Genomic DNA, 26893 nt, shown 5'->3' on the forward strand with positions numbered 1-26893 from the left:
GGAGATGGAGAGAGAGCTACAAACTCATCAATGGGGACTGAAGAAATCGAGGGGGGATGTGGTAGAATCTCAGACTGCACAAGGGGTTCTTTACTGTGATAGCAGTAACAATGTGGAATTCACTTCTGCAGTTAAGGTTTTCTGCTGATACAGCTTTAAAAAAAACAAAAACAGTTGGATAAGTTTCTCAGTTTACAGAACATACAGGGTTATGGGAATCGCTAGCATTATAAACACACACAATAGTTGAACCTTATGGACCTGTATCTTTATTCAACCTCACCTACTATGTAACTATGAGGTTCAGGTGAGTATATTTCCTTTATTTTAGCCCCATAGACCAAAACGAGCAGTTAACCCTTGCAGTGGGGCAGTAGCCTGCAAGGGTTAACGTATTACATACCTGGAGTTCTTCCTTCAGGTAAGGTGTTATTTAATCAAAATGACATGCTGGGATGCATAAAGAGAGGTATACTGATGGGATTTGTTAGTAGCTAGAGGTGGGCTTTAATAGAAGTCACATTTTCCTTTTATATGAATTAAGTTGAGCTTAGGAAATTACCAAGCAGCAGTAAAAATTGTGAACCCAAATATACACACTGGAAATTGTCTGTGAAGGTTCTTATTCATCCAGGTCATGGTATATCTGTAAAAAAAAGGCAACTGGACTCGCTGAAGACAATCAAGTACGCATCCTAGACAGGGAGGAGGACTGGTTTAAAAGAGGTGTGAAAGAGGCAATTTATGTAAAAATGGAGAAGCCAAGCTTGAATTAGAGGTGAGTGGGGGGAGACATCTATTGTCTGCTACATACAATGCTGTTTTAACACCTCTCTCTGGGCAGGTTAATAACCTCCTAGGCTCCAATTATGCAAGTGCAATCAACACCTGGTTGCAACTAACAGATTATGTGAATTGGAGCAACATTCACCATATTTATTCCCAGATAATTTTTTTTACAAGTCATTCTGAATTGAGAAAGCTGGTCGGATGTCCAGTGAAAAGTCTTCAAGAAAAATACAGCAAGTCCAGTTGCATTGGCTTATTTTTTACAGATATGCACACTGGAAATTAATAGCATTTTTTTCTGGTGTACTCAGGGATTTTGCTGCAATAATAATGAAGCAATGTGCAATAATGATCTGTTAAAAATAACTTGCACATATGTAATAACTGTATATTGTCCACCATGTTTTCCAGAAGTGTTGTAAAGATGAATGTCACCAACAGTTCAGATGAGAAATGTGACTGGTACTTCCACCGCAACACAGCAAGAATTATTCTGCCCATATTTTATTGTGTGATCTTCCTGTTTGGACTCTTTGGAAACATACTGGCTTTGTTTGTTATCCACAAAAACAGAAAGAAGCTCAACTCTACCACTCTCTACTCAAAGAATTTGGTTATCTCGGATATTTTTTTTGCTATTGCCTCACCTACCAGAATTATATACTATGCCTTGGGCTTTAACTGGATATTAGGAGAAGCATTTTGTCGTATCACTGCCCTTTTCCTTTACATAAACACCTATGCTGGTGTAAACTTCATGACTTGTTTAAGCATCGACAGGTTTCTGGCCGTAGTACATCCACACCGTTTTAACAGGATCCGGAGGGTGAGGTCTGCGAAAATCATCTGCATTGTGGTTTGGCTGCTGGTCTTTTTCCAAACATTTCCTCTACTGCTACTAGAAATGTCAAATGAAGAGTCAAATAATAAGATTACCTGTATGGAATACCCCAACTTTGAAAAAATTGAACATTTGCCGTTTATGCTTCTTGGTGCATGTTTCATTGGATACTTCATTCCTTTAATAATTATACTGTTTTGCTATTCACAAATAAGCTTCAAACTGTGCCAGACTGCAAAGAAAAATCCATTGACAGAAAAATCTGGCACCAACAAAAAAGCAACCAGCACAATCATTTTAGTCATCGTGGTGTTTTTCATCTGTTTTACTCCTTATCACATTGCTATCACACAGTATATGTTAAAAAAGCTAACATATGAACCAGACTGCAGCGAGAGGCAGATCTTTCATGTCGTACTTCATATTACTGTGTGTCTCATGAACCTTAACTGCTGCCTGGATCCTTTCATATACTTCTTTGCATGCAAAGGATACAAAAATCAGATCATGAAAATACTGAGGAGGCAAGCCAGCATATCTTCCTCCAGCGCCACAAGACCAGCAGCTGATGGAAGCTCACGTGATATCACGGAAAGCCAAGTAGTACAATGCATACCTCTAAACCACGAACCAAGTAAAACACAAAGAATATTTAAGGGTAATGGAAACAAATAAGACTAATACAAAACATGTCAATATCAGCAAACGAAAAAAGTGGATAATGATTTGGATTGTCCTACTTTGTTGATAAAATATGTTGTATAATATATGGCAAGTATAGCAAGGGTGACAACATTGCAGTCCTTTCTGTACAGTAGGGTGAGCGTTGTCACCCTACCAAACAAAGTGTATATCTAATGGTTCTAATGGCAGGATCAACAGATGATATTTACAAAATGTTCGAGGATTACTTACAAGAAAAAAAACAAAAACAGACAGCCTGGTCTTATTGGTATAGACAGTCTGACTTTATAGTTTGCCCTTAGTTCTGCTTTAAAGAAAAAAGGCTTTTTTTGTTTGGTGTCATCATAGCATCTTCCAACACAGCTTTTAGAGTTTCACAATGGCAAGCAGTGCTATTTACAATGCATATTGCTAAACCATGAACACAAGTAATACAACAAGAATAACTAAGGGCAATGGAAGCAAATAAGACTAATAAAAAAATATAAAAAATGTTCATGTTACCTCAGCATAAAAAAAAAAGATGCCTCTGGATTGTTCTACCTTCTTGATGACACAGTTTGTAAGATATATGAAAATTAGAATGAGGCTTGAGGGGGTTTCGGTGATATCAATTACAAAGATGGTCACTGAATTTATTTTTCAATGATACAAAGCCTGCAAGGTGTAGGAGTAGATTGTAGAGTAGAAACTGTACAAATGTATGTAGTATTGTAGTATTGCCATTCATTGTTATCATATCATACCAAAAAACATACTGAGGAAGAAAACAGGTACACTGTGCCCAGCACAACTATCCCTCCCAGTGGAGGCCTTCGAGGCTCCCGGGGGGGCTGGGGAAGGTTGTTTTGCTCTCAGGAGGGGAGGGGGAAAGGCTGTGCGGCTCTCACGGGGGATCAGAACGTCCCGGATAGCCTCTGTAGTTGGGCAGGTCACAATCAGGGGGCGGCCTGTAAAATCTGCCTGTTTAGAGGCCGCTGCCAGATTGTGACTGGCCCTGATTGCATACTGAGGCGATCCAGGACGGTCTGATCTATTTCCATTGGTGGTCCCTGAACCTGGGCTCGCGTGCCAGCAGAGAGGGCCCAGCGTGCCCTCCCTGGCACCCGTGCCATAGGTTCGCCACCACTGCCCTAGTGTGTGCAATAAAATGTGTATAAAACGTGTTACTGGAAAATTGAATAGCTGATATGGAATAGCTGATAACATTGTTTCAGATTTCGGATTTCAGTTTAGAACGCAGGAAGTTACAAGCACACTGGATTTGTATCAGGATCAACATATTTTTTTCTTCTACTTGCTACTTTTGTAGCCTGAAAAAAAAAAAGAATCAAAAATAATGCAGCCACCACATCTAGAGACTAGTATGCTAAAATAAATAACTTTTCTGTCCTTGAAATTAGATGCACTTTAAGATAATAAAAATAGTCACATAACCAATCAATTCTTGTTAGCCCTGATATCTCTGCTAGATATTCTTTATATTCAACACACGTGAGTAGATATTCCCTCTTCCCATCTCCCAGCAAATATCTCATGAAAACCCAGAATATGCGGGTTCCCACGTGGTGTAGATTATTTTCCCCCACACGTCTGGGAACAGAAAGGATGCACGAATACACATAAAACTCTTATCAAAATGTTGTTTCGTTGGATCTCACTAAAATAAATGGTGCCTGAAGATTTTAGGTAGCTTTCATTCCGAGGCACCAGTTTGTTTGAATGGCTACACGAAGCACCCTATGAGTGCCAGCTGTATTGTGCACTGTTACCTACATGCCTAAATTGATTCAAACATAGCGGCTTAGTCCATCTACAGTCTTTGGGGTTTTTTTTCCTTTCAGAGTTATTTTCAAGGCATATTGGCATGTAAAAAAAAAAATGCAGTTTACCGCTTAGAAAATGTACATTTACCTCTAAGAAATGCCATTTAGCAAGGTGCAGAATGAATGCAGCTTCCCAGCTGCATTTACCATTAATAACGAGGTAGACAGTGCTCAAGGAGGTGGGAGGAACATAGCAGGGATTTTACATAATTTCCCTAAGCTCTAGCAGATGAAGTAATGTGCTGTCAATCTAAAGGGTTGTGCGCATGACTAGGTGTAGCTATTCCCTGATTGGGCTATACATGACAGCATCCCAGCAGCTACAAAAGCAGACATTTCTCTACAGAAGGAGGAGTACTGACACCATATCAAAAGAAGAGGACCATAATGGCAAGCAGTGTTGTTTAAATTCAATGTTAAAATCGTTAAAGAATATATAAACCAGAAATATATATATATATATGGCAGCTTACCAGTCCTTAGATGTGGTAACTGCATTAGTTTCATGTTCAAGCTTTTTTCCCCTTTATTTTTAGCTGATGGTCCTGCCACTAACTTCCTTCTAGCCCTATGATGACAACACATACTCAATCTACTGTATCACAAAAACACAAACAGGATAGCACTACAGAATGCCACCCCTCTGCTATTGTCCATAACAAAGGGGAGTGGTTTTGTAGGGTTTCCATACTTCAGGGGTTGGCAACCCTGGAGAGGTGGAGAATTTAACAACAAGAAATCACCAGGACTCTGTACACTTTTTTTTTTTAGGATATAACCTACCAAGGCCCCAATAAACAGTAAGGTAGGTTTGAAGCATTCAGGTCAGCAGTAAGTAATGCAGATTTTGGGATTGGGTAGTAAGTAATGCAGAGTTCAGAGGCTAGTGGCATGTAACACATAATTTAGGAGCAAGTAACGCAGAGTTCAGGAGGCCAGTAGAATATAACATGGGCTACAGAGGTCAGTAATATGCAATACAGAATGCAGGAGTCAGTGGTACATAACACACAATGAAGAGGTCAGTAGTATACAACACACAGTATAGAGGTCAGGAGTAAAAAAACTGGCATAGTGAGGAAGTTCTCCCAGGACTTTCCTTGGCTGTGCCATATAGCATGTCAGAGCCAAGGAGGAGACTAGGACTTTCCTTAGCTCTTCAATGCCACGTTGATCTGAGAGGGGGAGGGCAGGGTCAGGAGCTGGCACATCAGGGCCACAATCTACCTGTTACATGGCTGTGGTCGACGGGTATGTCTGGGTCTGTTGCCAACCCTGCTTTAAATAATTACATAAAAAATACCCATAATTTTGAAGAAAGAAAAAGTGAAATCACACAATGGCAAAAGTAATTCTAAACGCCAAAAAGACTGTGTGCAAAAATCCTCATAGGCCCCCTCAAAATACTCAGCAGTGAGCTTCCACGCAGGTCCATACTTACCTTCTTCGACTTGAGTGAGCCATACCCATACAGCAAGAGCAGTGTCCCATTCAAATCTATATACAGACCAGTGGAGAGAGAGAGAGAGAGAGAGAGAGAGAGAGAGAGAGAGAGAGAGAGAGAGAGAGACACTCCTATAGACTGAGTGTTTAACACTTGTATAAAAACGCAAACCTGCCATTCAGTTAATTATCAGGAATTTGACATAATGTGTGTTAAGCCACCTATTAAAATGAACACAACGAGAAATGCTAAAATCATGCAAAAACTGTATATATTTTCCCCCCGTATGAGTCTTTTTATTTAAAAAAAACTGCTTCACGAAGGAGTTCTGTGGCTTCAGCCTTTTTGTGGGTTCTTTCTATGGCTTGCCAAAATGAGATGGCAGTCTACTAGAAAAAGGGGAGGGTGTCCATACCTTCCGGTTTGTCACACGCGACCGACATAAAAATTACATGTGAGTGAATGTGTAAACCATCTCTAACCTCTACATTTTTTTTTTTTTTACAAATGTGTAAAACAGGAAGCGCTGGAGATTCTGGCAGCTTAATAATGTGTGGTCAATTTAAGAAGTCATTTTCAAGTCCATGTGTTACTTTGTCACCTGGAAGATATAATTATGAATAATAATATCTATCGAGTTGTTACTAGCATATGGACTACAAAGCGTCTTTGCTGATACAAAATAAAGTGGTAACTTGAAAAAAAAACTACACAGTGGGCGAAACATTGTAAATACTGTATATAAATGCAAACTGTGTTTCATATTTCTTTTTACTGCACATAAGCAAATAAGGTAAATAATAAAGACTAATACAATTTTCAGTCTGTGTTTTATATTTAAATCACATGGTTCAGCAGAATTATTTAGTTTAGGTTAATATTTTAAAGAATGGTAAAAGGGCTTTATGCTTGAGCTTGATGTAAGCTTCATGGAAATCAGGTTATACTTTCCCACCAATAACTGCTGAAAACCTTTAAAAGGGGCTTTTTTCTGCAGTAAGACGCACATGTTTTACGACATGGAAATTAATTTAAAGTAGAAATATTAATCATTAGCGTGTGGCTAGTTTACACTGGTGCAATGCATCTTAGCATGTTAATTATAAAATATGAGCCCAAAGCAGCAGACCTGTCGGGAGGGGAGAATAACAGCATTGTTTACAGCTCAAGAGATGTCTGGGAGCCGTTTGGATGGTGAAGGAAGGAACATGATTAGCTTACCCTACCACAAGGTAATTTGCATACATTCATAAGGAAAGGTCTAAGAGGCAGTATGAAAGGTTTGAAATTGCGTAGTTCGTAGAGAGCTTCATGGAATGTATTTCCATGGCCGAGCAGCTGCATCCAAGCCTCCCATCACCAAGTGCAATGCAAAGTGTCGGATGCAGTGGTGTAAAGCACGCCGCCACTGGACTCTAGAGAATTGGAGACGTGTTCTCTGGAGTGACGAATCACGCTTCTCTGTCTGGCAATCCGATGGACGTGTCTGGGTATGGCGGTTGCCAGGAGAACAGTACTTGCCTGACTGAATTGTGCCAAGTGTAAAGTTTGGTAGAGGGGGGGATTATGTTGTGGGGTTATTTTTCAGGGGTTAGGCTTGGCCCCTTTGTTCTAGCGAAGGGAACTCTTAAGGCATCAGCATACCAAGACATTTCAGATAATTTCATGCCCACAACTTTGTGGGAACAGTTTGGGGATGGCCCCTTCCTGTTCCAACATGACTGAGCACCAGTGCACAAAGCATGGTCCATTAAGACATGGATGAGCAAGTTTGGGGTGGGGGAACTTGACTGGCCTGACCTCAACCCGATAGAACACCTTTGGGATGAATTAGCGCGAAGACTGCGAGCCAGGCCTTATCGTCCAACATCAGTACCTGACCTCACAAATGCGCTTCTGGAAGAATGGTCAAACATTCACATAGACACACTTCTAAACCTTGTGGACAACCTTCCCATAAGAGTTGAAGCTGTTATAGCGGCAAAGGGTGGGCCAACTCAATATTGAACCCTATGGACTAAGAATGGGACGCCAATAAAGTTCGCGTAAAGGCAGGCGCCCCAATACTTTTGGCAATATAGTGTGTGTGTGTGTGTGTGTGTGTGTGTGTAGCCGGCTTCCGGGTCTTCCCACAGCCACATCCTTCAACCTGGGAGCCACATCGACGTCACCTGACTCCTCTCCCCTTCCCCAAGTCGTCGTCGGCTAACGAAGGGAAGGGGGGAGGAGTCCGGTGACGTCAATGTCTGTGACATCCAGACTCCTCCCCCTTCCATTTGTTAGCCGACTGAGCCACTTGGGGAAGGGGGGAGGAGTCAGGTGACGTCCATGTGGCTCCCAGGTTGAAGGACGTGGCTGTGACTATGTCGTCTTGTGGCTGAACTGTGAGAAAGAATGAGAAAAAATCTGTTTTGAGGTAACGATCTGACACTTCTTTCCCACACCTTGTTATTCTGTATAGCTGGGTATACACTAGTAATTTTTTTTTTGCTTTAACTTTTGGGCTGAAAGAAAATATCTAAAAAAAAATTCCCCCATCCATGCTTAAATAATATGGATGGAGGAATTTCACACTGCGGTGGATGTGAATTCCTCGATTAATCGTTAATTTTTTTGATCGAGCAAAATTATTTTGATTGGTACTCACCTCTCCGCTGGTTTCCGGGTCTTCCCGGGAGTTCCGTCGGAGATCCGGTGACGTCGATGTCCATGACGTCACCGGACTCCTCCCCCCTTCCCTTTGCTAGCTGACGGAGCCACTTGGGCAGGTGAGTTTGCCCAAGAAACTTGTTCTGCACGAGCGCCAGCCAAGGCATTGGCCGATACACATACAGCACAGCAATGAAGTAATAAAATGAACTAGGATCACACTAATCCAGCACGTTATTATTCTGTGTTGCCCCACTCAAGCCCCACTAATCCAGCACGTTATTATTCTGTGTTGCCCCACTCAAGCGGCAGCCATATTGAGGAGATTTTGGAGCACTTCATGCTTTCTTCCGCAGACGAGCTCTATGGGGATGCTGACTTAATTTTGAAGCAAGACTTGGCACCTGCCCACACTGCCAAAAAATTTCTGAGATTGTGGATCTGGGTTTTCATGAGCTGTAAGCCATAATCATCACAATTATGACAAATCACGGCTTGAACTATCTTGCTTTGCATGTAATGAGTCTATCATATATTAGTTTCACCTTTTAAGTTGCATTAGTGAAATAAATTAACTTTTGCACGATATTCAAATTATTCACAAGAAACATTCACAAGAAACAAAAAAAGGATCAACTCAAAAACCTAGCCGTATCCCGGCACTAATTTCGCTAACAAAATATAGGTCCTAACTACCAGGGTGAGCAAGCCTATCGCTTGTCGGCATCCACATACACAGTTTGCTAGTTTTCACCAACCTTACTGCTCTCTCAGACAGGACTTGTCTGATTCCCAGGCTGAGAGCCCTGACTACAGGTCCCAGGGGAGATTAAATTGAAAGTGGAGAGAAGAGTAAACCCTGCGCTGGAGCCAGGATCAGCAATCACTAAATGTATAGGAGAGGAACCTGGGAGACCTATAAATCCCAAACAAGAGACTTTCCCAGGCTTTTATAAATTATAAAAACAAAACACTGTGAATCATGCATTTTCCGATTTAGATGTTTATTCAATCTTTTAATGCCATTTAAATTTTGTAAAAACAATCAAATAATTTTACAATTGTGTGGTTTAGTCCCTTCAAAAAAGCCACTACCTTTTTGGGGTGTGTGATATATTGTAATGCAGTCAGTGACCATTGTCATGCCATGTGCATGTCAGGAAAGTCAGAGTAATGTCAGATGTCCCTTTCTGCATACTTGTTCCAGGTCAGTGACTCAAAGGGGTTGATTTACTAACCTTATAAACACACCACGAACATGTATACACCTCTGTAGTGTGTTCCCTCCCAGCATGATCTATGGGTGGAATCTAAACACCTTTGTAGTGTGTACACACCCAGCAGGTGTGTTGTGCAAAGCCCTGCCCTGAATTGCAAGGTGATGTTGTGTAAATTAGCTCTACATTGTGTTGCTTGCGTTGATGAATGCAGGAATGTAAATGCATGAGCTAACCATTTTTGTCTAAACTGTGAAGCAGCATTATATATGCATCATGTGCATGATTTCTCCATATATGGCATTAGTAGAAACATGCTTATAGAGACTTTTTGGTTGATAAATACGCTTTGCTGTGTAAAAATCACACGCACCTGGTGCGTGCGTGTGTTTAGGTTAGTAAATCACCCCCAAAGTATTAAAGCCAAAAGGTCAAGATAAATTAATGCAGCTAGCATTTTATCACTGGAGCATGCAGCAGTAAGAAGTCAGCATGCGACTCAGTCCTCCTTTAACTACCAAAACTAAAATACCATTTTTTGGGTGGAGTGAATCCCTTTAGATTATTTTTTTTCTATGTTTAATGTGCTGTTTAAAACAGTATATTATAAATGCCAAGGTGGTATTAAGCGATCCGAATGGAACATAACAGGAACTAGCTATTGAGATGACTCATGGTGATTCATGATTTTCAAAACTAGGAAGTCAAAATGGCTGCAACCATGTTTCTCAAAGGAAAGGTTTCTTTAAAAAAGGTCAGAGAGTGGGAAAGAAAACCCAAACAGATGAGATCAGTAAGGTTAGAAAGTTAGAGAAGACAAGGTCAAGGGTGCGTCCCCCAAGGTGTGTGAGCCACCTTTGTAACAGGTCAAATTAGGAGGTTAAACCCCAATGCCATTATTCACCACCACTTTACTAAAAATGAATTCACACTAGAAGATGGAACTTTTTAAAACCACAAATACATCCACATGTTCATAGTCCACATTTTACTATAAATCACAGAGATTACAACAACAGTATTAAGAACAGGCACATCCCCACCAACTCTCCTCTCCTAGAGATATTTCTTGAGTCTTAGTGATTTTTTTTTCCCCAACAGAGTTGTGTTGACAGATAAAAAGTTGATTTGTGTATACTGATGATGGACTTTAATATTTTGGAGATGGTTTGCATCTTGCCTGTATATAATCAAAAAGATTAGTTATAAAGTTACACTCCCACCCATTATCCTCTCTGAAGCCAGCTTAACTAATACATATCAGCAATTTACCACCAAGTTTTTCACCTCTGCAAACAGATACACTATTTTAGCAAGCCCAGATCCTATCTGAACTCACTGCAGATCATCACTACTACTACTTCAGGTCACCCTCGTGCTCTATCCTACACTCTCTTACTCACATTTTCAATCTCTCACTCTCTACTGGCATCTTTCCCTCCCCTCTAAAGCATGCACTAGTCACCCCAATACCCAAAAAAACATCAATGGACCCTGCCAACCTCAACAATCTCAGAGCTATCTCCTTACTCCCATTTACCTCCAAACTCCTAGAACGCCTTATCTACAGCCGTCTGAGCGGGCCACCTCGCTGATAACGACCGTCTCGATCCCTTACAGCCTGGCTTTCGCCCCATACACTCCACTGAAATCGCCCTCCTAAAACTCACTAATGACTTACTAACAGCTACAAACAATGGCCACTACTCATTACGCTTACGATTAGACCTTTCTGCTGCTTTTGACACTGTTGACCACCTGCTCCTCCTCAAAAAACGTCACTCGCTTGGCGTACAAGACTCTGCTCTCTCAGTTCTTTTTCTACCTAAGCGCTCCTTTAGTGTCACCTACAAATCTAACTCCTCCCCTCCTCTTCCTGTAGGGGTCCCCCAAGCCTCTGTCCTTGGACCCCTTCTCTTCTCTATCTACACCTCCTCCCTTGGTCAGTTAATAACCTCACATGGCTTCCAATACCATCTCTATGCCGATGACACTCAAATACAGCTTTCTGCTCCACAACTCACGCCCTCAGTGTCCTTGCGTGTCACTAATCTACTAACTGACATATCAGTCTGGATGTCACAACATCATAAAACTCAACATTTCAAAAATGGAGCTCATGATATTTCCTCCCGCCCGTGCACCTTCCCCCAACTTTACCCTTGAGATTGATAACACAACTATCCAACCCTCCCTCCTTGCCAAAGTGCTAGGTGTCATCCTTGACTCGGACATCACCTTTCTTCCCAACATCCAATCACTATCCAAATCCTGCTGCCTTCACCTTCATAACATCTCCAAAATACGCCCCTTCCTCACCAATGAAACCGCTAAATTAATCATCCACTCACTTGTTATCTCTCGTCTTGACTATTGCAACTCCCTCCTCATTGGCCTACCTCTGCACAGGCTATCCCCCCTTCAGTCTATCATGAATGCAGCTGCCAGAATCATTCACCTAACCAACCACTCAGTGTCTGCAACCCCCTTCTCGCCCAAAGCATAACATTCAAAATATTTACAACGACTTACAAAGCCATCCACAACTCTGCCCCCGCCTATATCTCAAACCTTGTCTCACAGTCTCACCCTGACTGTCCCTTCTGCTTTTCCAAAGACCTCCTACTTTCCAGCTCCCTCATCAACTCCTCCCATGCTGGCCTCTGGGACTTCTCTGGAACTCTTTACCCCAACCTGTCCGACTATCTCCCACTCTGACTGCCTTTAGGCGATCCCTTAAGACTCATCTCTTCAGGGAAACCTATCCCACCTCAATCTAACCACTAAACCATCACGTTGTCAAACAATTTATCCCCACACAGCTACCTCCTCATGCATCACTTCTCCCTCCCTTTTAGATTGTAAAGCCCTCACGGGCAGGGCCCTCCTTACCATCTTGTCTTGAATTGCATTGTGATTGTATTGTCTGCCTTATATTGTAAAGTGCTGCGCAAACTGTTGGCACTATATAAATCCTGTATAATAATAATATTAAAAGGAGTATTTTTGGTGGCTACCCCAAATATGTAGAACTAAGATCTTTCCTGTATATAAGCAAACAGATTATTGGTGATAATTTGGTGGCTTTCTCACATATGCTTTTTTGTGGTAGTGTTTATAAGAGGCCTCAGAAATCTTAATGTTTTTTGACCACTCAATATGGTGTTTTCTTCAAGTAGTTTTATGAAAATCAAATTTGGTAAAAATACACAGCACTGGTCTGCATTGTGTAGTACTCAGCTTTTCCAGTAAGCAAAGTAATGACATTGATTTCAATGCTGCCTTCAAGTAGCAGCCAAAACCCAGGCTTAAAAAAGTATTGTTTTTTTTTCTTTTTTTTTTTAAAATCCTTTGGGTGTGTTTAGCTTTAAATTTGTAATTTTTTTTTATTCGAGGGTGGGGGCTTAATAATAATTTTCTTGAGAGGTCCACTTTAGGTGAAAAAAATATGTTCACAGGTATTATGTAAAAAACATACATCAAGCCAAAATAAAATTAAAAAAACTCTGGGATAGACATTTCCTCATGTTTTATTCCTCTAAACAAGTACAGAAAAATAATTGATGATGTGCCAGAAATATAGTGTGTTCCTACCTTCCTTTTTGATATGACAACGCAGTGTATTTTTGGTTCTCAATTCCAAAGCATGTGTTATAAGCCTTACAATTTCATTTCTAGCGCAAAATTTCTAACAAAAGCAACAGGTATTTTTTTGCATCTATCGAACAGTTAAAATAATAAAACTTGCAATGGTATATTTAGCAGACCAAAAGGAAGCAAATAAGAAAACGTTTTTGTTAGGGTGTACATACACTTCAAAGTGACAGCAAAGTGAGGAGGGTAAATAAATAAAAAGAAGTCCCTAGGAGCTTTTAGCCATCATGTGGGAGTAAGCACAGCATATTAGCACATGATGGCAGACTTACCTGCCACAGTGATCCCCTGCGGCTTAGTGTCCAGGAAAAAAAAATGCAGCTAGAAGCTTTTAGGACGGAAGAGACTCTTCTGCCATTGAAATCCTGGAATCTTTTTGGTTTTTTTTGGTTGAACCTTACTTCCTTTTCAAGAACATTCAGTAATGTCAGGATGTATTCCACTTTATATTGTTAACACAGGGTGGCAGCAACAGAGTGCAGATATCTGATACACAGAACATTTGCTGTGTCAATGTCAGCCAGGAGGTGGCAATGCAAACATGAATATGGCTGGGTTTTGAGACACAAAATCATTCCCAGTTCTCTACAATATCAGCTACTGTAGACAAGAATCAAAATTTTAAACTCCCTAAAAGTTTCTAATACTTCTCAGAGACTCAATCTCTGCACTGAACTCTGCACTGATCCATTAAGGCGAGTAGGAACACTAATGTATTATTGCTGGGATCTAATGTATTCCTCTATAGCTGGTGTTATTCTCCATTGCGCTGTATAATTTATTATTGCTGGGATTTGTAGACCTCTATAGATGGTGTTATTCTGCATTGCGCTGTATAATGATTATACGACGCAATGCAGAATACCACTGACCAGTTATAGAGGAACAACAAATCCCAGCAATAATACATTATACAGGCTCTTTAATGTATTATTGCTGGGATTTGTTGTTCCTCTATAGTTGCAGGTGTTATGCAGTGTGCCGCTTTTTTGGGGGGGAAACATTAAAAAGGTTTAGAATGTTGTTGCTGAGTGACTTACATTGAATCGTGGGCCCTTGACTGTCGGCTGGGAGCGGCGAGTCAGGAAGCTCACAGGGAGGAGAGGAGCAGAGGCATGTCCACAACGTGCGCGGCTTGACCAGCATGTGCGGTGGGTGTGGCGTGTGCGTCGCACAGGTAATTTAATTGATAGCCGAATAATCGACATTCTAAATATAGAATGTGAGAATCATTATGCCTCCAGCTAGTCGCAGTAAATTACACATTAAAAATGCCTTTCCCTAAAATCTTGTGAGATTCTGCCGTTTACAGATGATATTTCCCAGCAATGTTTTGCAATGTAGTCATCGCAGGATGCATCTCTTATACATGAGCTACATCACTAATGCCTAAGAGGACCAGGAAGTGGAAATACAGTAATTGTTAGTAAAAGAAAAAAAAAGAAAACAAATGTTTAACAAACGTAAGATAATTTGATATCAGCATGCAGAGCTGCACGCTGATGTGATTTTTAGTGAAAGGGGGTAAAGGTCCATTCACACCTATAAAATATAACATGTTATAAAACAAATACCTTTCTGCATTCAAATGTGTTGTTAAAAAAGTGCGTGTACTTTATAATGCTGTAATAGATTTGAAGTGCCCACTGAAATAGATGGTAGCACAAATGAAAGTTCAGGAAAAATTGGCTGGCTGTAGTTAGTTATGATTGTGCAGATTCTAAATAAAGAAATAAAAAGAACTTCCCAAAGTCACTACAGAGAGTGAAGTAGAAGGGCCTGGTATGAGGTGGCAGGCGTTATGTTCACAAACTTATCTTCTGTTCAGCAATGAAGAAAAACGCTGCTTTCTCATTTTTTTTGCCTGCAGGTGCATACATTTAACCCTTTCGCTGCCCAGCCCTCTGGAACATTTTGCACCTCAGCTGGCCACACCATTTTTGCAATTTTTCCCATTGATTTGATTTTCAACTGCTGCGTTGCTAGTGTTTGTAAAAGACCCCCCAAACCATATATTTTCTGAAAGCGCAGGCCCGGTAGAATAAAAAGGTGCTACTAAATTTGTAGGCTCTGCGATAATTGTGCAAATGTTTTTCAAATTAATATTAAATAAAAATACACAATTCAATTGATAAAAGCACTAAAATCAGTATCAGCACACAAAAAAAAAACAATTTTCTGACTAAATCTAAAAGATAAAACTGTATTGTGTTAACAAATATTTGCAAATTACAAATTGCGCCATTTTGCAAAAAGGTAAAAAAATGAAGGTATGCAAAACTGTAAATAAGCGACTTATGTTAAAAGTCGTTTTTGCACTGTTAGTGTTGTGATAAAATGTTACAGGCGTATATTTTATTGCAACACAAGGTATCACAACGCATGGGAATGCGTTACAAAGCTTTGCCATGCGCTGCCATGCGTTCTAACAACGGGGAAATATAAGGAGTCTAAAACAGACCCCTGACATTTCCCTTTTGAAATAGAAAAAGCAATTGAGGACACAGAGTCCTCATTTCTTTTTCTGCAGCCTTAGCACTCAATGAATGGGAAGCACTCAGTACAGAGGCTTCCCATTCATTCGGAAACTGCCGATGGTAAAAAAAAATTACTATCACCAGTTGCTGAATGGGGAGAAGCCTCTATAGTGAGTGCTACTCCCCATTCAGAAATTAATGAATGAACAGGAAGTGATGTAAATCACATCTGGTTAATTGAGAACTGGGGACACATAGTACTATGTGTCCGCAGTTATTTACAAACAGCTATTTACAAACACTGGAGTGATCAGATGATCACTCCAGTGTTTGCTCTGCACAGAGGATCGGTGAATATCACCGATATTTACCGATCCTCCGCCTGGCCACGCATGGCGCTGACAGGATGACAGCAGCTCCTCTCTCTTCTCCGGCCAGGAGGAATAGTGATCATAGTGATCATAGTGATCGAGCGTCTCGCTCCCCTGCCATAGATTTTTTTTCGGATCCCCGCTGCCTCAGCCCCTAAAAGCGGGGGGAGAGCAGGGGGATCAATGCAGACACAGATCCCTGCCTGGGGTGGCTCCAGGCAGGGATGAGAGGCTCCATATGCCGACGGCCAGCGTCAGCGGAACCGGCAGGGGGCCCGCCGGAATTTTTGTTAATAGCTGTCAACAGTGGCTTGTCAGACGCTGATGACAGCTATTAATTTAAAGGGGACAGTCCAGGGAACAGTTCTGCTATAAAGTTCATGAGCTTATAGCAGAACTGTAAATGCCATCGCCTTAAGGCATACTGAGCTGGCCATTTGGGAACAGTTTTGTTCCGCCGTATGCCTTACGGCGGTGGCAGGGAAAGGGTCAATGCAAGAAGTGTAACATCACAGTGCAAATAATTTGCTGTGTTATTGGGGAGTTTAGTATGCAGCACTTATTAGAAAGAATCCCACCATGATCCTATTAATGTTTCTGATACTATTAAAGACCCCTTTTTCTCGTTTGTCCTTTTTTTTTTTTTTAAAAGAGGGCCACAAAAAACTCAAGGTAATGACGACCTTTGTAGAAAGGGAACTTGTTAAAGATGTCACCAGCACACCATAATCTAAACTACTGCACATCATGTAAGTGAGGCAATAATTTGAGTCAGCAACTCCTAGGAAAAAAAAGAAAATATTTTTCCCCATGATATGATGTGCATGGTCACATGTGCCAGAGTTCCATGAAGTAAGGGAAGGTAAATGAATCTGTCCTTAGTAGAAATGGCCACTGTCAGAAGAATGAGCGGAAAAAAAGAAGATAAATAAGGTATGCAAAGAATACAAAGCCTGCAATTGTCTTTTGGTATATGTTTGTAAATTGCAATTACTAAACAATTATAAAAGGGGTGTTTGTTGTCATTTTAAAGATAAGGGTATAGGGTATAGTTCCTCCAAGTGGCAAGTGTGTACACTGCTGCTTACATGGAGGAAAAGATGGGTGGTGGCTAGTTTTTGGTGAGATCATAAGAAATAATTAACAGCCTGACAATGACCATGCCTCTCATGTCTCTGTCACCTTGAATCCTCTATATCAGGGGTAGTGAATGAAAATTGAAGGAGGTCCAGTAAATACATGTTCATCGAGCTTACGTCCGAATCGCCGTGTCACAGTTCGTGTCCATACCACGGTCCATCATTAGGATGCATTCACACCAGCAGCTGCACTGCAAGGCACAGCTGTTTGTTCCCAACCATAGTGTGGAACATCGCACAGTATTTTTTGTTGTTGTTAGAAGTCCCCTGCCCGTTTACATAGACGCACATGCCTTACGCACACGTGTTTATTAGAATCAATGGCATCGGCGGCAGTTTTAGTAATACTTTATTTTTATGTTTATTTTAACCACTTGAAGACCAGGGTGTTAAACCCCCTTCCTGGCCAGGCCATTTTTCAATATTCAGCACTGCAGTACTTTGACGTTTATTCAGTCAAGTTTGTACTGAAATTAATTTTATTCCATTTTATGGGGGCAGACAGAGCTTTTCATTTGGTGATATTTAATCACCACTATTTATTTTTTTACTATAACAAAAAAAAGCACCTTAAATTTTGTTTCCCCAAAACCTGTTTCCTTATGAAATTTAATGAAACCTTTATTATCATCCCAATTTTTTGATAAAACATAAAAGACAGGGTCGCGTCAGGTAAATAGACACCAAACATGTCAAGCCTTAATGTAGTGGGGGGGTTTTTTTTGGGGGGGAGGGGGTGGTTATGCTTCTTTAATTGTTGTTACTGTAGCGCCCATCACCTTTTGTGATGTGACTAATATGCATTTAGTGATAGCCAGGGCTGTTTACAGCCTGGCTGGATTTGTAGTAGCACTTACATGGTTAATCCCAGTTGTCTAACCTTGTCTGTGCCCCCCTGGGCAGAGTGAGACTCTGTCATATTGTCGGACAGCCAATGGTAGACACTGTAATATGTGTACAGTACAGCAGCCAATCACTGGGCTTCTTACAGTCAGTGCTGCCTGCTGGGATAGTGTACATATATGGGTGGGAGCTGCCATGTGCTCTCTCTCTCGCCAGGACCAGCCATGGATTAGGGCTGGGTCCTGTTCAGCCCATGCCCCCCAGGCTAGGCTGAGGCCTGGGGGTGGGCATGTGCTGAAGTGAGGGAAGAGGTTCCCCTGAGGCCTCCAACATGGAGGAGGCTTGATAGATGGAAAGAGGAAAAGAACCAGGACCAGTGCAGGCTCTTGAAGTGCCCTGGATCTATGTGGACTTCAGAGCACAGTCGATGTTTCTTTCCTGGATTGTGGAGCTGCATGGCTACTTTCACAAGATCCGGTGAGTCTGGAGCTAATGATGGTTACCCCCCTAGACACCTAGAACCCCTATACCCTCTCTCCCTAAGAAGATGTTCAATAAAATGTTCAACTAGCATCATACTACTGAAGTGGACATCAATTCATGGGCACCTGAAGTGGGCGGTTAGTGCTAATGGGCACAGCTGGAAATCAACCCCTAGACCGACTAGATGTGGACCGGGCAATCAGCGCCTCCCTGCGGGGAGTTATCGCTACATTACTTTTTTTTTTTTGTACACTTAACTGTACTGCTATCACACAGGGCCCCCAGAGAAGCTGATGAAGCAGACCTGCTTCATCAGCTTCTCTCCACCTTCTGAAGGTGGAGAGCAAGCGGAAGTGATGTAATATACATCTCCTCCTGCATTCGGGGACGGAGAGGAGGTCAGAGGGAGATTGTGTACCGATCTCCCTTTGATCTCCTGTCACAGAGCAGCCGTGCCGGTCACGGCCGCACCAGGCACAGCGGATCCCGGGACCGGCAGTGACAGAGGTGGCGGCGGCACGAGGGGGAGGGGTTAAAATGGCAGCTACTACAAGCAATCTAGAGATGCCCGACCGCTTTAATGTAAATAGCCACCGCTGGCTGTTTGCCTTGTTGACAGTTACCCCACTCGTGTGCGCGCTGAGCGCCGCGCACAAGTGGGGTGAGGGGAGGACCTCCTAAGAAGCCCTCCTGCTCCTATAAGGCTCCCGTCCGGCCGTTTACCTACGGCCAGCAGACGAGAGGTGGCAAAATTAAAGTAAAATAAAAATTAAAAAGTAAATATATTAACCATCACAAAGGGGATAACAAACCCCCCATGTATTTGAAGGTGACAAGTTCTCTTTATGTCCCGCAATAGAAACCTTCAAGCGCCAAGGATTGTGCTTGATAATTTGTTTACTCGGCACTTCAGTCAGCTTCTGACAGCTGAAACAGGAAGCGCTTAGAGCACAGCACCTCATATTTCACTTACCACAAAGCAAATCGTGGAACAGACATTTCCAGCTCTGTTCCCTCTCTTCATCTTTACACTGTTTGTTATGGTCCCAGGCTCCCCAGAGGAGCAGGTACTGAAGACCATGGTGGAAGGATAAATGGGGGAAGGGAAGCCTCACAATTACAGCCTTGTACAAATGATCTGTGTGGCTGTACAGCTGCCCAGATCACTTGTAGTTGAGGAGCTGGCCAAGGGGGACACAACAGCAGGCTAGTAAAATGGATCTGGGTAGCTGTATAACCACCCAGATCACTTAAAGTTGTAGCAGCCAGCCCCGCTTGATGTTATTGGTTGCTAGGACACCAGCAGTCCTAGCAACCAATGACAGAAGCAGATGGGCGATTGCCCTGGGTTATTGCTGGCAGTGCCAACACTGGCCTCGTAGGATACTGGTGCCTTTCAGTAGGAATGATGGAGTGGGACATTGTCAGGGCAGAGACAAAGGGAAGTTCTCTGAAGTATGCTGGCAGTACACAAATATGGGAAATAAACATGCCCAAAAAATTCCTACTCATAGGCCAAGCATGTCTGCCAAAGTTATGTGGGGATGCTGATATTAGTGTCGGATGGCACTGCGCCAAAACTATATCACCAGCACCCCAGACATCTCACACATTTTTTGAGAAGAACAGCATCACAGACATATACTCTTTTTTTGTGTCCTGGTTGGGGTATTTATGAGGCCCCAAAACATCAGTATATGTGTCTATGATGCTGCTTTTTCAATAAATCTGTCAGACACAATTACATGTCTGGAGTGCTGGTGACTTTGCATCCCTTAAATCTGATTTTCTGACACTATAACATTAAGCATCCACCTATTATTTGAAGGTCTAGTACTGTCAGGAGTGCGGCTTCATATGTGAACTGAATCGTGCTGATGTGATGTGTCCATAAGCTAGAGAAAGCTCGATTTTGTGAGACGGTACAAACAAGGATGTTGCTAACGTTTTTCATAGATCTGCTTTATTTTGTAAGACTTTATTTTTAAAGACTAGTTCCTCATTTAGATTTGCATGTACATTATGCACACAAGGGGATTTTATAACACCATAATTCCCCAACAAAGTTTCACTTCAACAAGACCACTGATGTTCTTACAATGTCTGGGTTAGACAACATTGGGTTAGACAACATTGTTAGGGGCCTGTGTCGATAGACTTTTGTTTGTGTCAGAACTATTTCTTCCTTCATACAAGTCTGTGCGAATAGAAAAGCAGCTTAAAAGATAACTATGGGGTAAGTGTTTTTCCCCATTGTTCTCTTTAGGGTCATGGGAGGAGATATACTAACCTCCTCCACCAAAGCTCAGTATATAGCGGGTTATTGCCCGAGATATACTGAGAGCGCCACAGCCGGGACGGATCCCGACAATATTGTCGAAATCCACCCAGCTGCATGAGTGACAGCTGGTTCTGCCTACCTAGAGGCAGAGCCAGCCTCTCCTGTCCGTTCCTCCACTCAGTGCTGGAGGATTGGAGAGGTGAGGGGGGAATTGTGACTGAGAAGCCACCGCTCTCTGCAGGGAGATGATCGGAAGTGAGCGAGCGACGGAATGTGTTCACTCACTTCCCGATCAATAGAGCTGACATGTGACAGCTTCTTTGTCACAGGTCGGCTCTAACTATGAGGATGAGTGGAAATCACTCGCCTCAGTTCTCCTTTAACCACTTGCCGTCCGCCCATTGTAAAAAAACTGATGGACGGCACTACAGCATTGGTGGGTTGCCGTCTCCAGACGGCATTTTTTAACTGCTCGCGCGCCCCCTAGCGGGCACGCACGGGCAGAGAAGACCCGACCAATGCAAACACCCATTACCGGGTGTTTCACATATAGACGATCGGCGGCTCCATAGCCCGTTGATCGTCTATATGTGCTCGTTTTCAAATTGCCTGGATGGGAAGGGGGTTTAACACCGCAGATGTCAACTGGTTAAAGCAGGCCAAATGCAAGTCAGACTTGCAGGTTAAAATTAATCTATCAAATTGTTAATGACTTTAGAAGCATCTAAAACCCATGTCAAGAGCAAGCTGCATTTGCAATTCAAAGACTTTTTAAACTAGCCCTTAGATGCAAAACAGAGAAACTAGCCCATATATGCCTAGCCCTTATATTACTAGCCAATATATGCAGAACAGAGAAACTAGAGAACAAGAAACTATAGTAGTAATGCAACCACTAGCGCCAAATGATTAAAACAAAAAAAAAAGCATGTTCCATTTTATAAATCTGTTTTATCAGATGTTTCCTGGATAGAAAGCCACTTGGAACTGACCAGCAGTTGATTACAGATCCTGTGATACATTCCAATAGTTATCTATACATCCTCCAATTCCTACAGAATGGCAGCTTACCTACATAGTAGGTATGGATGCACTGAGGTTTGATGGTTTTTAGTAAATGCTATATTTAGGGTAACTGAAAAAGTACTAAAGGAAAAATATGTATGTATAGGTATGTAGCAGTAAACATTGTAGGTTCTTTTGGGTGAAGATGAAAGTTGCTCAGTGTGATGACTAACATAATTAATTCCAAGATGCATGAAGCTTCCTCACTGTTTTCTGCATCTTACAAATATGGGCATTTACTGTGACTGATTCCTGTGAGGTCTAGAGGGAGGACACAGCTACAGCTCAGTAACTCATAAAGTACTGATGTCTGTTCACACTTCATTTTCACTTCCTGACAGCCAGTGTTGTGCTCTATCAAGAGGAGGAGGTTTAAAAAAGCAGTTTGATGAGCGCACATAGGGAAGAGTTGAAAATGTCCACCGTGCACTGACTGGTAAGTGCCAAGCATTAGTTTCTCTGTTCAAAGAACATAGCTTAGCATCATATATGCAAAACAGCAAGTACTAAATATTGGGTTTCTGATTTAATAAGGGATTTCTTTTTTTTAAATTGCAGATTGAATTGCATAATTTAATTACAATCATGATGGTGTGATACCTTAAAGTGACATTAAACCCTCAGATTTTTTTTAACATAAAACAATACTGTAATGTGTGCCTTACTGTAATCCATGGTTGTTTCCCTTCTCTTTGCTGCTCTTCCTTTTAAATCTGTATCTGTTCTCATGCTGGGCAGGACTTCTGTTTTGCAGCAGACTGCCTTGTCTCAGGAATGGATACATGGTGTCTGTGTGTAGGTTTGAAACCTGAGCCAGCACTACAGGAAGAGGCACTCAGCTGCAAAAGGGAAGTTCTCCCCAAGCATGAGAAGACATGAGGATTTAAAAGGAAGAGCAGCAAAGAGAAGGGAAACTACCATGGATTACAGTAAGGTACACATTACAGTATTGTTTTATGTTAAAAAATCTGAGAGTTAATGTCACTTTAACAACCAAGGCTCCTGCTTAAACTGTAACATCAATTAATGATCAAACTATAAGTAGTCAAGGAACTTAAGCTGGGTATACATGTTCATATTTTCGTCATTAAACCTGTGGACTGAATGAAGAAAATAACAGATTCCACCATTAATGCTTATGACCGTGGATGAACGAATCCCCTGCTGTCTACATTGACTGCATGCTCCGTTTGGCCAAGAAATGTCCGAGCATCTCCTTCGATCAGCTGATCGAGGGATGCCAGGTGGAATGGTCCAGACAGCAGCACCTCTTGTGCCAATTTTGGCAAGTTCGCCAGGGACCGGCCAAAATTCACACTGGGTACACCTTGCTGTAGGCAAGGACACACAAGTATCAGTGCAGCCTGGCAGGCTGAAATATCCCCCCGATTCTTATGTCTTGAGTACTCCAACCACGTTATATGCCTCAAATTATTTTGATCTCTATCTTGGGATTTACTCACTGAATTTTGCATATCACATCATTGTCTCTTGCATTCCCTTTATATACAAGAACATAATTGAACTGGACAAACAGAAACCCATCATAATGGCCACAGGATAAGTGTTGAAACTCAATCATAGATATCTTACCCATAGAGTGTCAAAGAGATAACACAATCTTAGATAGTTTTGTTGTTGGTAGATCTTGGAAAGCTCAACTATCAGTTGTTGATGGACTAACCCTTTTTACGGATGCTAAGGGACACTTTTCAATAAATGCATTGTTGAGATAGCATGACAATGTGATGGGACTCATATTTATAAATTTGCTGCAAAATATGTTCAGTACTGCATTAAATACATATTTGCAGCTGTTCATTGTTTTAAAACATACAGTAAGCCTGCCAGGGAACCTCTCAGATAATATGAAACAACTCAAGACACTGAGGAGTATACAGGTGTGGAAGTTAATGTGGTTAATTATTATAACTGTACAGCCTAAATAAGGATTTATATCTTCCCCTTATTAGGCTTTACTTACGCTACCCAAGCCTGAAGTCTCACCTTTTCCATCTCTGTCACCTAACTCACACAGTGTATGTTGCTTTTTATTCCATGCTTCTGTGTAGAGTAGAAACTGAGATACAGACTTTGCCAGCTGACTCTTCTTCATTCCCGACCATTATCTGCAAAGGTGTCATCTTGATTGACACTTTTTAGCTCACTGTCTCTCCACCTTCCATACACACTCCCACAAGTATCAGCACAGGCTTTAGAACTAGAAGGGGAGCCATGTTTTGTACTGGGAAAATAAAGAGATAGTGAGCTGTTAATTAAGAGTCCATCTCCTTTGCAGAGTCCGGTCAGGAATGAAGGCGAACGAACTATCAAAGTCTGTATCTCAGTTTCTTCTTCACACAGAAGCATGGGATAAAAAGCAACATACACTCTGGGAGTTAGGCGACTGAGCTGTGAAAAAAATACAAGGTGAAACTTCTTTTTTAAGCTGAAGTGTCATAGACCATTTCTATCAACTGCCTAACCTCACATAAAGAAATTGGGAGACAGAGTCAGCTAGCTGACATGCCAACATCAAGTCGAACTTCTAGTGATTGCTGGTCCCTATTAATGGAAGTTTCTAAATTTCTATCCTTACAGGTTTCTTTAAGGCTGGATTCAGACCTATGTGTAACGCACACTAAAACCTGCAGTTTAAAAGAGAAGTATTGGGAGAGTAAAATGTACTCTTCCTAAAACTTAGAGCTGGCGTTTGACACTGCAAGTGTCACATGCCGGCTCCATAGATTGAGAGCTGAGCGATCAGCAGTTCGTGATCACTGAGCACTCGATCTATGAAGCTGGTATGTGACTCTTGTAGCTCCCTGCAGGGATACCCCCCTACCCTTTCTGTTCCTCTAGCGCTCATTGGAGGGACAGAGAGGGGAGGGGGCGAGCACAGCTGGCTCTGGCTCTAGACAGGCAGAGACAGCTAATAGTAAAAAAAAGTATATCACCGGCACACACTTGAAGGGTTTTTAAAGTATTGATATGTTTATTCAATACCCAATGTCACATACTGTCATACGGTGCTAACGTTTCGGGTCTGCACAGGGATCCTTCATCAGAGCGACAGTGACACAAAGTGGTTTTGAGACCGTGGCAGTGCGAATGGGATTTGGACTTTGTTAGACAGAGACAGCTGTCAATCCGGCAGTGGGGAGGATCGGCCAAAAAGCACATTGACACAACACAAATGATCGTGCTATATATTTGTCTTGCAGTAATTGCCATTCTTTCTGCCACCCTGACATACAATATAATGCAAACCAACGCAGCTGCACTTCTGTGTACTGCAGCACATGTATATTAATGTACACATCCTGTATTGTTGTGCACGGTGTTGCCCAAAATAAGAGCATGTATAACACAGGAAAGCCACCTATAATAAACTCCTCCTAGAAATGCTAGTCCTTGGCTATGTCTGGCCACAATATTGCATAGTCACAGTCAAAGAACAAGCAGGCAGCAAAAAAAAAAAAAAACGAGTATGGTTCATACAAAATATAGAAATTAGCTGTAAATTATTTTAGAAAAAAAATAAAACATTATTTAGCACAGTCAAAATCATAAACAGATAAATTCAAACTAAGCAGTAAAAACTTGTAGTCAATCAGTAATTAAACAAGTAAAGTTAATTGAGAAAAGGGCAGCAGTCACATAAGAGACAAAAATCCAAAGTTAGGATCATTCACATCATTTACAGGCTATTAAAAGTGCAGGATGTTGTGGTATCTGATGGTGATTACCTGTTATTGCACAGATAACTTCCTCAAAAATTGGAAAAAGAAGTAAGGTCACATAGATATGTTCAACAAAACAGCAAATGTTGTGAATATGGCTATCAGTTTACACAGCAAGTCTTCCTACATGCAGCACTGTAGGCTTTAACTTGCTACTTACTGTGTTGTACTGTGATATATTTTAAACAAGTGACAAATAATGAAACAGAGTTTAGAGCTTTGAATAAGCAACACCGAGTAAAAGGAAAAGCAAGCTAAAATAAGAACCCAGAAAAGGTCTTAACCTAACTGCAAAACCAAAATCTAAAATAACAGACTCCCCACGCAGCTAAACATGTCATGAGCCTGAAGATTTGCAAAGGGACATAAATGTCCAGTGAGCAGGTGACATCATACCCCCACCCACTCAGGTTTCCAGCCAACTGTCCCTTTTTCAGTCCAGATTAGCAGATTCTTGAAGGGGCATGAAGTGGCACTAATACAATTAGCAAAACATTTCTACAAAATTATTGTAGCAGAATTTGAACAGAAGAGGTGGTGAGATTTGTGCCCTCAATCTCTTTTTGTATCTATGGCCATTGGGGAGATGTTTATCTTTACAGTTGACAAGAGAAGCACTGAAATCTTAGTCTCAGATACTGGCAGTCTGCCGGCCTTCTAAAGTAAGCACAAAGCAAGTGATTCTAGACTGTTGGAAATTAAGGGAAACCATACTTTAGAGCAGGGGTGTCAAACTCAATTTAATTGTGGGTCGCATCAACATTATGGTTGCTCTCAAAGGTATCTGTAAGGCTATATAAATGTATCTAATCTTTATCATAATTGCCTCTGCATTCGATTATCCTTGGTTTTAGTAATAACTTAATACCTAGGTCTGAAAGTAGAAGTCTAGGAAATGGCCTGGTGGGCTGAATTCGGCCCCTGGGCCTTGAGTTTGATACATGTGCTTTAGAGTATTTGCTGTATTCTTTGAGGATCTTTATGAATTAAAGAATAAATCCAGGGAAAAGTTGTATTAACCTTTGCAGTGGGGCTACCCCCGCACTGCAAAGGTTAACTGCTCTTTTGTGTCTAGATGCTTAAGATACTCACCCGAACTGCTGAGCCGGCTCCCTGCTTCTCAGGTCTCCTCCTCTTCTGCACAGATGGAATGTTCCTCAGCATCCTCACGTGTATACACTTGTATACAGCATGATAACACAAGGATTCTTAGACCGCTGCAGAGGAGGGGGAGAGAGGCTCTAGGGACCGGTCTAAGAACATGCTGGCTGGAATGATCCGGTGAGTATACCTTGTTTTAGCACCTAGAAACAAACGAGCAGCTAACCCTTGCAGTACGAGGGTAGCCCCACTGCAAAGGTTAGTAGAAAAAAACTTTTTTCAAATT

At 41.6% G+C, this 26893-nt stretch overlaps 2 protein-coding genes across 2 annotated transcripts in view; one reads left to right on the forward strand and one right to left on the reverse strand.

The window, feature by feature from the left end:
* The window catches only part of UBAC2 (UBA domain containing 2), a 124992-nt gene that overhangs the window by 58233 nt on the left and 39866 nt on the right, over positions 1 to 26893 (reverse strand). The gene's annotated exons all lie outside the window — the stretch shown is intronic.
* Positions 1190 to 2408, forward strand: GPR183 (G protein-coupled receptor 183). The gene has a single exon (XM_018564638.1). The coding sequence runs from the start codon at positions 1190 to 1192 to the stop codon at positions 2303 to 2305; it is 1116 nt and encodes a 371-aa protein (XP_018420140.1). The 3' UTR covers positions 2306 to 2408.

The sequence above is a fragment of the Nanorana parkeri genome, unplaced genomic scaffold (assembly GCF_000935625.1).
Source record: "Nanorana parkeri isolate BGI_ZX_2015 unplaced genomic scaffold, ASM93562v1 scaffold768, whole genome shotgun sequence".
In the NCBI taxonomy this organism is placed as follows: Eukaryota; Metazoa; Chordata; class Amphibia; order Anura; family Dicroglossidae; genus Nanorana; species Nanorana parkeri.

What these genes read in the sequence shown, in the direction of transcription:
- GPR183 (XM_018564638.1), top strand. Translation starts at nt 1,190, where the DNA reads ATGTTTTCCAGAAGTGTTGTAAAGATGAATGTCACCAACAGTTCAGAT.